Raw genomic sequence first — 12,529 nt, 5'->3', positions numbered from 1 at the left:
TAGGAGGAGCATATTTCTGGGTGAATAATCATTTTGTTCTTTCACATATTAAATTTAAGTTCCTTATTAGACCTACAAGTGAAGATGCTGAGGAGACAGTTGGATAATCTGGAGTTAGTGGGAAGAGCCAGGTTGGAGAGTTTTTAGATAAAAAAATTTAGATTAAATGAATCATCTTGGATTGTGATTGCTGGGTCAGACTGGGTTTATCTAAGGAACTATCAAACTGCGTTCTAGAGTGGCCATGCCATTTTCCATTCCCACCGGCACCTGTGGGATTTTCTGTTGTTCTTCATCCCTACCCGCATTTGGCATTGTCAGTTGTTTATGTTCTTTTTCTTTTCTTTTCTTTTTTTTAAGATTTTATATATTTATTTGACAGAGATCACAAGCAGGCAGAGAGAGAGGAAGGGAAGCAGGCTCGCCGCTAAGCAGAGAGCCCAATGCAGGGCTCGATCCAAGGACCCTGGGATCATGACCTGAGCCGAAGGCAGAGGCTTTAACCCACTGAGCCACCCAGGCGCCCCATGTTTATGTTCTTTTTTCAAAAATACTTTATTTCATTCTTTTAAGTAATCTTTAAACCCAGTGTGGGGCTTAAACTCATGACCCCAAGGTTAAGAGTCACACGTTCTACCAACGGAGCCAGCCAGACTACCCCCTCTTATTTTTGCTTTCAGCTATTCTGTATACATGTAGTTGTATCTTATTATGGTTTTAATTTTCTTTTTGATAGCCAAAGATCATGTCTTTTCCAATGCTTACTTATTGTCCATTTGTATATCTTCATTGGTGAAGTGTTTTTTCAAATCTATTGTCTATTTAGAACAATTTTTTTAATTATTGAAATTTGATGAGTATAAGTCTTCTGTTTTTGTTTTTTTTTAACCCGTCTGGGGCTTGTCTTTTTGTTTTCTTAGCTATGTCTTTTGTGGATTATAAGTTGTTAATTTTGATGAAGTACTATTTATGCACTCATCCAGTGCTTTTGGTATTGTATCTAAGAAGTCTTTGCTGTAATGCAAGGTGACAAGATGTTTTTCCTGTGTGGGGTGCCTGGGTGGCTTAATGGGTTAAGCATCTGCCTTTGGCTTGAGTCATGATCCCAGGGTCCTGGGATCCAGTCCCATATTGGACTCCTTGCTCAGCAGGGAGCCTTCTCCCTCTGCCTCTGCCTGCCTCTCTGCCTGCCTGTGCTCTCTCTGTCTGTCAAATAAATAAATAAATAAAATCTTTTTTTAAAAAAAGATTTTTTTCCTGTTTTCTTGTAGACGCTTTATGTTTTTAAACTTTATATTCAGATCCGTGAGACATTTTGAATTACTTTTAGTGCAATATGTGAAATATGGGTTGAATTCAGTTTTGTTTAGGATCTAGTCCAGTAGTTCCTGCACTATTTGTTGAAAAGACTCTCCTCTCTCCATTGAATTGCCTTTTACCTTTGTCAAAGATCAATTGGCCGTATGTGCGGGGATCTGTTTCTGGACTCTGTTTCATTGAGCTGTGTGTTTCTCCTTTCCCAGAACTGTAATCTTTTTTTGTTTTGTTTTGTTAAGATTTTATTTATTTATTTGACAGGCAGAGATCACAAGTAGGCAGAGAGCCTGGCAGAGAGAGAGGAGGAAGCAGGCTCCCTGCTGAACAGAGAGCCTGACGCGGGGCTCGATCCCAGGACTCTGGGATCATGACCTGAGCCGAAAGCAGAGGCTTAACCCACTGAGCCACCTGGGTGCCCCTTCCCAGAACTATAATCTTGATTATTATACCTTTATAGTAAGTCTTGATATCAAGTAGTAGGATTCTTCCAACTTCCTTCTCTTTTTGATTTTTTAGTATTCTAGTTCCTCTTTCTTTCTATTTAACTTTAGATTCAGGTTGTCTATTTTTTTTTTTTTTTTTTAAAGATTTTATTTATTTATTTGACAGAGAGAAATCACAAGTAGATGGAGAGGCAGGCAGAGAGAGAGAGAGAGGGAAACAGGCTCCCTGCTGAGCAGAGAGCCCCATGTGGGACTCGATCCCAGGACCCCGAGATCATGACCTGAGCCGAAGGCAGCGGCTTAACCCACTGAGCCACCCAGGCGCCCCAGGTTGTCTATTTTTAAGAACATTTTTTTACTGGGATTATAGTCAGGATTAACATGAATCTATAGATCAGTTTGGTAATAATTGGCATTTTAATATTTTGATTGTTTCAATCTGTGGATATGGTAATTTCTTAATTTAGTTTTTTTTTTTTAAGATTTTATTTATTTATTTGTCAGACAGAGATCACAAGTAGGCAGAGAGGCAGGCAGAGAGAGAGAGAGAGGGAAGCAGGATCCCTGCTGAGCAGAGAGCCCGATGCGGGAACTCGATCCCAGGACCCTGAGATCATGACCTGAGCCGAAGGCAGCGGCTTAACCCACTGAGCCACTCAGGCGCCCCTCTTAATTTAGTTTTAAAAAAAATGTCTTTCATCATTGTTTAGTCATTTCTCTTTTTTCTCTCTCATTACATTATTATTATAAGAAGTGTGGTTCTGAAAAGCAATGTTGAAAGCTTACATGCTTATTCCACATCTTAGCAGGAAAGCATTCAGTCTTTCACATTAGGAATGATGCTAGCTGTAGGGTTTTTTTGTTTGTTTTGTTTTCTTAAGGATTTTATTTTTAAGTAATCTCTGCACCCAGTATTGAGCTTGAACGTAATTATAACCCTGAGATCAAGCATTGCATTCTCTACTGACTGCCAACCAGGTGTCCGAGCTGTAGGTTTTTGTAGGTAGTGAGGTTGAGAAAGTTCCCTTCTTGGGGTGCCTGGATGGCTCAGTTGGTTGGTGTCTGCCCTTGGCTCAAGTCATGATCCCGGAGTCCCTGGATTTAGCCCCACATCGGGCTCCCTGCTCAATGCGGTGTCTGCTTCTCCCTCTCCTTTTGCTCCTCCCCCACTCATGCACTCTCTCTCTCTCTCTCAAATAAACAAAATAAAAAGTTCCCTTTTAATTATGCTTTGCTGGGGGGCGCCTGGGTGGCTCAGTGGATTAAGCCGCTGCCTTCGGCTCAGGTCACCATTTCAGTGTCCTGGGATCGAGCCCCGCATCGGGCTCTCTGCTCAGCGTGGAGCCTGCTTTCCGCTCTGTCTCTGCCTGCCTCTCTGCCTACTTGTGATCTCTCTCTCTCTGTCAAATTTAAAAAAAAAAAAAAAAAATCTTTAATTATGCTTTGCTGGGAGTTTTATCCATAAGTGAATGTTTAATTTTTCTAATAATTTTTATACATTTGTTAATATAATTATGCTGCTTTTCTTTTGTTAATACGGTGAATTAAATTGATGAATTTTTGAATATTAAACCAGCTTTGCATTCCCCATAGAACCTCCACTTTGTCTTATATTGTCTTTATATATACTGCCAGATTTGGTTTTTAATACTTTTGGGGGATTTTTATATCTCTTCATGAGAAAGCTGTTTCTCTTTTTTCTTATGATGTTTTCGGTTTTGGTTTTAACCAGCCTTAGAAAGTGAGGTGGAGAGGCGCCTGAGTGATTCATTCAGTTAAGTGGCTGCCTTGGGCTTGGGTCATGATCCCAGAGTCCTGGGATTGAGTCCCCCATTGGGCTCCCTGTGGGGAGCCTGCTTCTCCCCCTCCCTATGCCTGCCACTTTGCCTACTTGTGCTCTCTATCTCTGTCAAATAAATAAGTAGAATCTTAAAAAAAAAAAAAAAAAGTTAATTGGGGTGGAAAGTGTTTCTTCCTCTTTTGTTTTCAGAACTGTTGGTGTAAAACTAGTATTATTTCTTCCTTAAATGTTTGATAGAACTCCCCAATTTGCCATCCTAGAATTTTCTTTGTTGGAAGATTTCCAAATTCTGTAGTAAATAGAGGACTATTCATGTTACCAGGTTTGTTTTGAGACAGGACAAAAGCTATTTTAGGATTTGTATAGTGATCAGTGTATTTCTGTTTCAGATATATTTCAGAAATCCCTCTTTCCAATGACTTGATAAGGCACCTCTTTCTCTTATTCCTGGTGCGATAAGCCGGGCAGGGATCTTGTTGATAGAAGGCTCATTCTCTATTCCTTGGGCTAGTTTTCTGGTTAGTGACACACAGACTGTCTGTGTTCCTGGAAGCACTCTGCAATCTTCTCAACAGTGTGCGAGGGTACTGATGTTACTGCACCAAGGTAATTGGTGTCATACTTGTCAGTATTGAGTATTGTTGTTTCTAATCAGTCTGTAGCTGCTAGGCTAAAAAAAAATTTCATTTTATTTCTTATATTTATCATAAAGTTGGATATTTTTCGTATATTTATCAGCTAAGCAACTGAATTTTTCGATTTTGCTCCAAGCATTGACTGTGAAGGAAAACCTTTTGAGACTGTGTAAGAATGAGAATGTGTCACTTAAATCCAAACAAAGTGGGGCGCCTGGGTGGCTCAGTGGGTTAAAGCCTTTGCCTTTGGCTCAGGTCATGATCCCAGGGTCCTGGGATCGAGCCCCACATTGGGCTCTCTGCTCAGCCTGCTTCCTCCTCTCTCTCTCTGCCTGCCTCTCTGCCTACTTGTGATCTCCATCTGTCAAATAAATAAAATCTTTAAAAAAAAGAAAAATCCAAACCATGAGCCAAAGTGTAGAGTAATAGGGATAGTGGATTAGCCCTCTAGTTGCCATCGAAATCACTCCTGTTTTGGGCCATGTTTTCTCAGAATATTTTACCTTTAAGAAAAATTATTACCCAGGATGTTCTACTTCTTTATGCAGTGGATGTATTTCTAGTAACTTGTTCATAAATTAATTTTTTAAAAATATTTTCTTAAAAGATTTTATTTGTGGGGCGCCTGGGTGGCTGAGTAGGTCAAAGCCTCTGCCTTTGGCTCAGGTCATAATCCCGAGGTCCTGGGATCGAGCCCCACATCGGGCTCTCTGCTCAGCCTGCTTCCCCCTCTTTTTCTCTGCCTGCCTCTCTGCCTTCTTGTGATCTCTGTCTGTCAAATAAATAAAATCTTTAAAAATAAATAGATAAATAAAAGATTTTATTTGTTATCCAACAGAGAGAGAGATCACAAGTAGGCAGAGAGGCAGGCAGAGAGGGGAAAGCAGGCTCCCTGCTGAGCAGAGAGGCCAATGCAGGGCCCAATCCCAGGACCCCGAGACCATGACCGGAGCCAAGGCAGAGGCTTAACCACTGAGCCACTTAGGTGCCCCGTGTAAATTAATTTTGTATTAATTGTATTTCAGTTGTACATGCAGTAGAGGAGGTCACTACCATAAATTATTTTGTATAGCATTTTTCTTTTTCATATAGTTTCTTGCAAAGCTAATTTTCTGTGAGAGAATAGCTACAGCAGTGTCTGAGGCTATGATGTCCTCACTACTTGTCTTGCAGCTTAAAAATTCAGTGGTTTTTGGGGCACCTGGGTGGCTCAGTGGGTTAAAGCCTCTGCCTTTGGCCCAGGTCATGATCCCAGGATCCTGGGATCGAGCCCCGCATTGGGCTCTCTGCTCAGCAGGGAGCCTGCTTCCTCCTCTCTCTCTGCCTGCCCCTCTGCCTACTTGTAATCTCTGTCTGTCAAATAAATAAATAAAATCTTTAAAAAAAAAATTCAGTGGTTTTTAAACCTTTTTTCTACTTCTTAGTGAACTATGAAAATAATTCTGTGTCTCAGATTTATTAGCTATTTATTTCCCTGGTTCGTTCCATGTTCAGAGCAACTTTCATAAACTTTTTATGTTGTGTTTGTCTTCTTTATCACTTACCGTTTCAGTGACAGATGCTTTTAGGAATTATTTTGTAATTTATTCAAATTAGTTTTTTTCTTCTTTCCAAGATTTTTTTTTTCTCATTGCATTGAAGGCCTTTTCTATTTTACTGCTATTTATTTATTTGAGAGAGAGCAGGGGGAAGGGCTGAGGGTAAGGGAGAGGGACAAACAGACTCCCCACTGAGTGTGGAGCCTGACTGGAGCTTGATCTCATGACCCTGAGATCATGACCTGAGCCGAAATCAGTCAAGAGTCTGACATTTAACTGACTGAACCACCAGCTCTCCCCACTGTTAGTCTTATGTGAGCTTTCTTGTACATGATGAGTCACTTTTCTCCTATTACTTTAAAAATGCTGTCTTTGAGTTTGGACAATTTGATTATAATGTGTTTCACTGTGATTTCTTGGGTTTATCCTATTTGGTGTCTGTTAGGCTTCTTGAATCTAAATGTCCATTTCCTGCTCCATATTTTCAGTTGTTATTTCTTTAAAGATTTTATTATTTATTTATTTATTTGACAGACAGAGATCACAAGTTGGCAGAGAGGCAGGCAGGGCTTGTGGGGGGAAGCAGGCTCCCTGCTGAGCAGAGAGCCCGATGCGGGGCTTGATCCCAGGACCCTGACCTGAGCCGAAGGCAGAGGCTTAACCCACTGAACCACCCAGGTGCCCCTCAACTGTTATTTCTTTAAATGAACATTCAGCCCCTTTCTCTCCCCTCCATAAGTCGCTTAGACTTTCTTCATTCTTTTTTCTTTTGTCCCTGTTTTTGGATAATTTCAAATGACCTGTGTTCGAATTTGATGTTTCTTTCTTCTGCTTGGTTGTGTAATGTTACACTTCTCTTATGAATTTTTCAGTTATCATTGTACTCTTCAGTTCCAGAATACCTGTCTAGTTTTTTTAGATATATATTTTTCATCTCTTTGTTGGTATTCTAATTTTACTCATGTCTTATTTTCTTGACCTTGTAGAGCATCTTTATGATGGTTGTTTTGAATTGTCAGATAATTTATGTCTCCATTTTATTACGATAATTTTTTAGAAGACTTTATTTATTTGAGAGAGAGAGCACGCATATGAGCTCAAGTTGGGAGAGGGAGGGGGAAGAATTGACAGGGGTGAGTGCAGAGCCCAACATGGGGCTTGAGCTCACAACCCTGAGAGCATGACCTACACTGAAATCAAGAGTTGGATACTCAACCAACTGAGCCACCCAGGTGCCCTCATTAAGGATAATTTTTTTGAGATCTACTTTAGTTTTTTATTTGTTTGTCCCATGTGTTCCTGTTTCTCCAGATGTCTTACATTTTTGTGTTGGGATCTATACATAGGAGAAAGCATCCACCTCTCCCCGTTTTTTTTTTTTTTTTTTTAGATTTTATTTATTTATTTGTCAGAGAGAGAGCGAGCGAGAGCGAGCACAGGCAGACAGAGTGGAAGGCAGACTCAGAGGGAGAAGCAGGCTCCCTGCGGAGCAAGGAGCCCGATGCGGGACTCAATCCCAGGACGCTGGGATCATGACCCGAGCCGAAGGCAGCTGCTTAACCAACTGAGCCACCCAGGCGTCCCAACCTCTCCCCGTTTTTGACCTGGCTTTATGCTGGAAAAGACCCTCGCAGATGAATTCAGCTAGAGATGCTGGGAGCCTCTGACACCTCTTTTGGGAGGATGTGACTTCCCTGTGCTCGTGTGTACAATTTCTCAACCGGAGAGCTTCCTGGGTCTTTCAGGAGCTCGTATCTCTTGCTCCCTCTGGTGCCTGTTTGTGGCACTGCCTGTTCTCTGATGTACAGCAGTAAGCAGCCCTGTTCTCTCTTGTACTCAATGGCCACCAGGGATCCAGAGTTTGCCAGCTCCCCATCAATGCCCACATCCAATGAGACAGATAGCATCCCTTTGAGCATCCCTGTGAAAAGCTAGCGCAGAAGCACATTCAGTTCTTTCTTCCTCCCAGGGAGAGAAGCCTCAAGTTATGCACCTGCTCTGAGTCACACCCAAAATGTACTGGCTATTAGATGCCACTCCTCTCATTTCTTTGGTCTTAGCAGCATTCAGGCAACTGTACTGTGCTTGTTCTGTCCGTGCTCTAAATGAGGTGCAACAGAAATCAGTGCTCAGGCAGCTTTCCAAAGAGCTGGAATGTTGGATGCACGCTCCACTCCTCTCTCTCCCTCTCTCTCTGTCCCAAAGGAAAAGTCAGAAGCCCGGGTGTTCTTGCCAGGCACTGAGCTGTGTAGCTTCGGAGAGGGGCTGACTTGGGAAAGTGAAATTTTTTTTCTTACCCATTTCACTGCAGCTGTTTTCAGCTTGTGGTCCCTTGAGGGACTGCAGCCTCTTAACTAGATTCTGGAAATCTCATAAAGGTTTTTTGGTCTGTGTATCATTGTTAAAGCAGTGTTTCCGTGGTAGAAGGAGGACTGAGACTTAGGAGTCTGCCATCTTGCTGACATCAGTCACCTCTTCTCCGTACTTCTTAAGACTGCTGGTTTAGAGCACTTTAAGTGAAATGACTTCAGAAACCTGCCCACATATTTATTTTGATCCTACATGTTTGCCACTTTGTAACAAAAGACATTTTCAGGACATAACAAGTATAAATAATCACATCTTCCCTTGGTACAGCTACATTCTGTTCCTTGCTAATTTTTCTTTTTCTATACTTGCAAAATCTGGCTTTCTGGAACGGAGGGAAAGATGCATCTGGTAGTAGAGATACAGGTTGACTTTATATGTAAGTTTCCTATTTCTAGAGTGCATAAGGATGTATTTTGAGACTAAAACACAAAAAGAAATGCTTAAACCTTCCACATATGAAGTTCGACAAGCAAAATGTGTTAGTAACTATTTTATCTACTTTTTAAAAGTTATGTCTATTTTTAGAGGCTTTTAATAGTCGATAAACAGTAATCAAACCACTGCATAGACACTTACTTTGAAGGTTTAGGTGTGATGGCAGACAGTAACAGTCACGTGTCTTATCATGGCAAGTATGACAAGTTTTCTGTGTGTCTGGAGCCAGAACATAAAAATGGGAATGCGCTGTCGTAGCTGTGAATAGCTACCATAGCGTCTACAGTCAGAATGCCTGAATTCCTGTCTTGGGTCCAGCACTCAGCCAGGTGAACACGGTCAGGTTACTTAGCCTCTTTTTAATCTTGTTTTTTCTCATGGATAAAATGGGTATGGTAATAAGAGTACCTACCTCATGGGTTATTAGGGGAATTCAATGAGATGTTTGATAGAGATAAAAAAATTTTAGATCAGTGCCTGGAATTTAGGAACTGCTGAATTATCGTTGGGTATTATTAAGAGCAAGTTTGATGAGATTGCTCTTTTTAACCTTAGTGACTGTTAGATATATTTAAAAAAAAAAAAAAATGGAGAAGAAGAAGACGATTAATGATCTCTCTCTATCTCAATTCCAGAGTTGAAACCGTGGGGCAGCCAGACAGAAGAGACAGTATAGGAGTGTGTGCAGAAAAACAGAATGGATACGACTCTCTGCAGCGGGACCAAGCCGTGTGCATCAGTACAAATGGTAAGAGACGCACGACTACTGTTCTCTTCAAAGTATGTGAATTGCTGGAGTAAGATGTGAATCTGTCCCAGCCACCACACGTCTGTAGCAGGAGATGAGAAAGTTTAAGTCTTTATGACATACCTGTATGGCTACTATGTGCTAGGCATTACTCTCTTCCCTTTACAAAGAATAAATCATTTACTCCTTTTAACAGTTTGTCGAGGTGGGAAGTAGTATTCTATCCATTTTATAGGTGATGAAAACCAAGCCACAGAGAGGTTGAGTGACTCACTTAAACTTCCATAGCTCAGAGGTGACTGAGTTGGGATTTGCACTAGGCAATCTTTGTCTGGATTCCGTGTGCATAGTCATCTGAATTCAACAACAATTGGTGAACTGAAGAGAGAGTTTACTTAATTTGTTATATCTCCCAAGGGTTCTTTGGCCCCTTACTCTAAAGTCATCACACATTTTTTTTTTTTAAATTTTATTTTTATTTTTTATCTTTTTTTTTTTTTTTAAGATTTATTTATTTGACAGATAGAAATCACAAGTAGGCAGAGAGGCAGGCAGAGAGCAGAGTCCGATGCGGGGCTCGATCCCAGGACCCTGAGATCATGACCCAAGCCAAAGGCAGAGGCTTTAACCCACTGAGTCACCCAGATGCCCCTATTTTTATTTTTATTTTTATTTATTTATTTATTTTTTAAAGATTTTATTTATTTATTTGACAGAGAGAAACCACAAGTACACTGAGAGGGAGGCAGAGAGAGAGAGAGAAGGAAGCAGGCTCCCTGCTGAGCAGAGAGCCTGATGCGGGACTCGATCCCAGGACCCTGAGATCATGACCTGAGCCGAAGGCAGCGGCTTAACCCACTGAGCCACCCAGGCGCCCCTTTTTATTTTATTTTTGAAAAGATTTTATTTATTCATTTGCGAAAGAAAGAAGGAGAAGGAAAAGGGAAGAGGGAGAGAGAGAGAAGCAGACTCCCCGCTGAGCAGGAGCCCAACTTGGGGCTCGATCCCAGAACCTGATATGACCTGAGCTAAAAGCAGAGACGTAACCAATGAAGCCACCCGGGCGCCCCTACAGTAATCGCACTTTTGAAATCCCCTCTCCAGATGTGTTAATATCTTGTGGTGTGGGTCAAGCAGTAGGTAGAACAAGATTCTTGTTTATTTCATGTGCAACAATGTTGATATTCCACAGGATATAATTTTGTAATGGAGTCAAGTTTCTTTTGATGCCATCCATGTGGGAAACTCCGTCTCCGTTCTAGAAGAGTAGAACCCTGGATCAGAATTCTAAAATATGATTAAAGCTTTAACTTTCTCTCCTGCCTTGGGGATGGGGGTTAATTAACATGTTGAAATGCATTCTCTTTGACCAGTTGGCATTCTAAAATGTTTTCTTGATCTGAGTTGGGAAATTACCTGTGTTATGGGTAATCTAGAATCCATTTCAATTCTTCATTATCGCTCAAATGTAAATGACTTTTTACTTTAACATTTTAGGTGCAGTTTTTGTAAATGGAAAAGAAATGACTAATCAGTTGCCAGCAGTTACTTCTGGGTCCACTGTCACATTTGACATTGAAGCTGTGACTCTAGGATCCACCAATAATAACGAAGGAGGAAACTTCAAGCTTCGAGTAACTATTAGCTCAAATAACAGAGAGGTGGTTTTTGACTGGTTACTTGAGCAATCTTGTGGTTCTCTTTATTTTGGTTGCTCGTTTTTCTATCCTGGATGGAAAGTGTTGGTATTCTAGATTTTTGGGTGATTGGTTTTGGTTTTGCAGGGTTTTAAATGTAGCTGTCATCAGCTGAGTTTAATTGTAATTGGTTCAAAAAAAATTGTTAGATTCATCTCTCATTGAAGCCATTGGAAATGGAAATTGTTGACTGGATTTATTTTGGAGTATTTTAGCGGTAAGAGATTTGACTATTGTGGACAAAATTGTAGTGCAGTCTTGTAGCGTAGTGTTAATTGAAATATCAGCACCATGATAAAAATGAAATTGGCTTTTAAAGTATGAGGAGATACAGGAAGCCCAACACACTTCCACTGTGTACTTCTTAAAAAGTTGATTATTAGAACAGAAAAACTTAATGTAACATTATCTTATTAAATCTCTATCTTTTTTAAGGACCCCAGACCATGTAACACTTTAGGATCAAACAGCAGGACTAGAGCAGCCAGAAGCTGGAGTTCTGTAACTTACAATCACTTGTGTGCTCTCCGCATGAGTGGTGAATATGTTCTCCATATTCGGGTATTTGTAAGCAGTATTGAATTTTATCTCACGTTCAGTAATCTTTAAAGTCCCAAAAGTGTGATAATTCTTGCGTTAAAAATTACGGAGCAAATGTCTACAATAGGCAGAGTATTTTCTTTTTGCTCTCAGTGCAGTTCGATTCATGCTAGACCAGAGGATTTTTACAGGGTAAAACTACTCATGAAAGTGGTATGTAATTACAGCAGTAGCCATTCACATGTATGTAACGTGCACATGTGTATAGCCAGCCTCAGCGATGTGTATGTTCCTGCCCATAGGGTATGAGCTACAGTCCAGTTTAATGTCAGTTTTATAAACGGTCTTTTAGTGGACCAAACAGATATAAGATAAATACTTGACCTATTTTTTTGAAAGATTTAAAATTTGTTTAAGATATTTATTTGAAGGACCTACTTAGTATGTAAAAATGATTATCTTAACTCGCTATACCAGCCTACAGATTTTTTTTAATGTGAACTTTTTTTCCTTCATTTTTAACAGTACAAATGTCGAAAAGCAAGTTTGATATTTTTGTAAGATAATTTATTTGGGGATTCAGATTCCCTGTTAGACAATCATGACCTTTTCCCCTTGCCTTTTTATATATAAGTCAGCCGTCTTTCATTTGTCTAGTGATTGTTAAGATGTGCTAGAATGTAGATGCCTCATCCAGCTGTCTGAAACAAAATAAAAACAAAATAAAAACAAAAATAAAAAACAAAAAAATAAAAAACAAAATAAAAACCTAAAAGTTAAATGTGTGTGTTTTTTTCTTCTGTGAGGTTTGATGAATTCAGTTTTAATCTTTTAGGTAAAGGGAGAAAAGGATTTCTAGTGTCTCTTTGTTTGTTGTTTTTTTTTTAAGATTTTATTTATTTATTTGAGAGAGAGATCACAACAGGCAGAGAGGCAGGCAGAAGGAGAGGGAGAAGCAGGCTCCCTGCTGAGCAGAGAGTCCGGGGACCCTGGGATCATGACCTG

General features: G+C 40.3%; 1 protein-coding gene across 1 annotated transcript in view; it reads left to right on the top strand.

Annotated features, from left to right (window-relative positions):
* Positions 1 to 12,264, top strand: part of CRLF3 (cytokine receptor like factor 3) — a 40,839-nt gene extending 28,575 nt beyond the window's left edge. Inside the window, exons 7-8 of the mRNA XM_032320773.1 lie at positions 9,175 to 9,287; positions 10,785 to 12,264. Coding sequence (XP_032176664.1) covers positions 9,175 to 9,287; positions 10,785 to 11,041 — 370 coding nt within the window. The 3' untranslated portion in view covers positions 11,042 to 12,264. The remainder of the gene's footprint in view (positions 1 to 9,174; positions 9,288 to 10,784) is intronic.
* Positions 12,265 to 12,529: the final 265 nt, after the last annotated feature.

The sequence above is a fragment of the Mustela erminea genome, chromosome 18 (genome assembly GCF_009829155.1).
Source record: "Mustela erminea isolate mMusErm1 chromosome 18, mMusErm1.Pri, whole genome shotgun sequence".
Lineage (NCBI taxonomy): Eukaryota > Metazoa > Chordata > Mammalia > Carnivora > Mustelidae > Mustela > Mustela erminea.
This window is presented reverse-complemented; position numbering and strand designations above follow the sequence as displayed.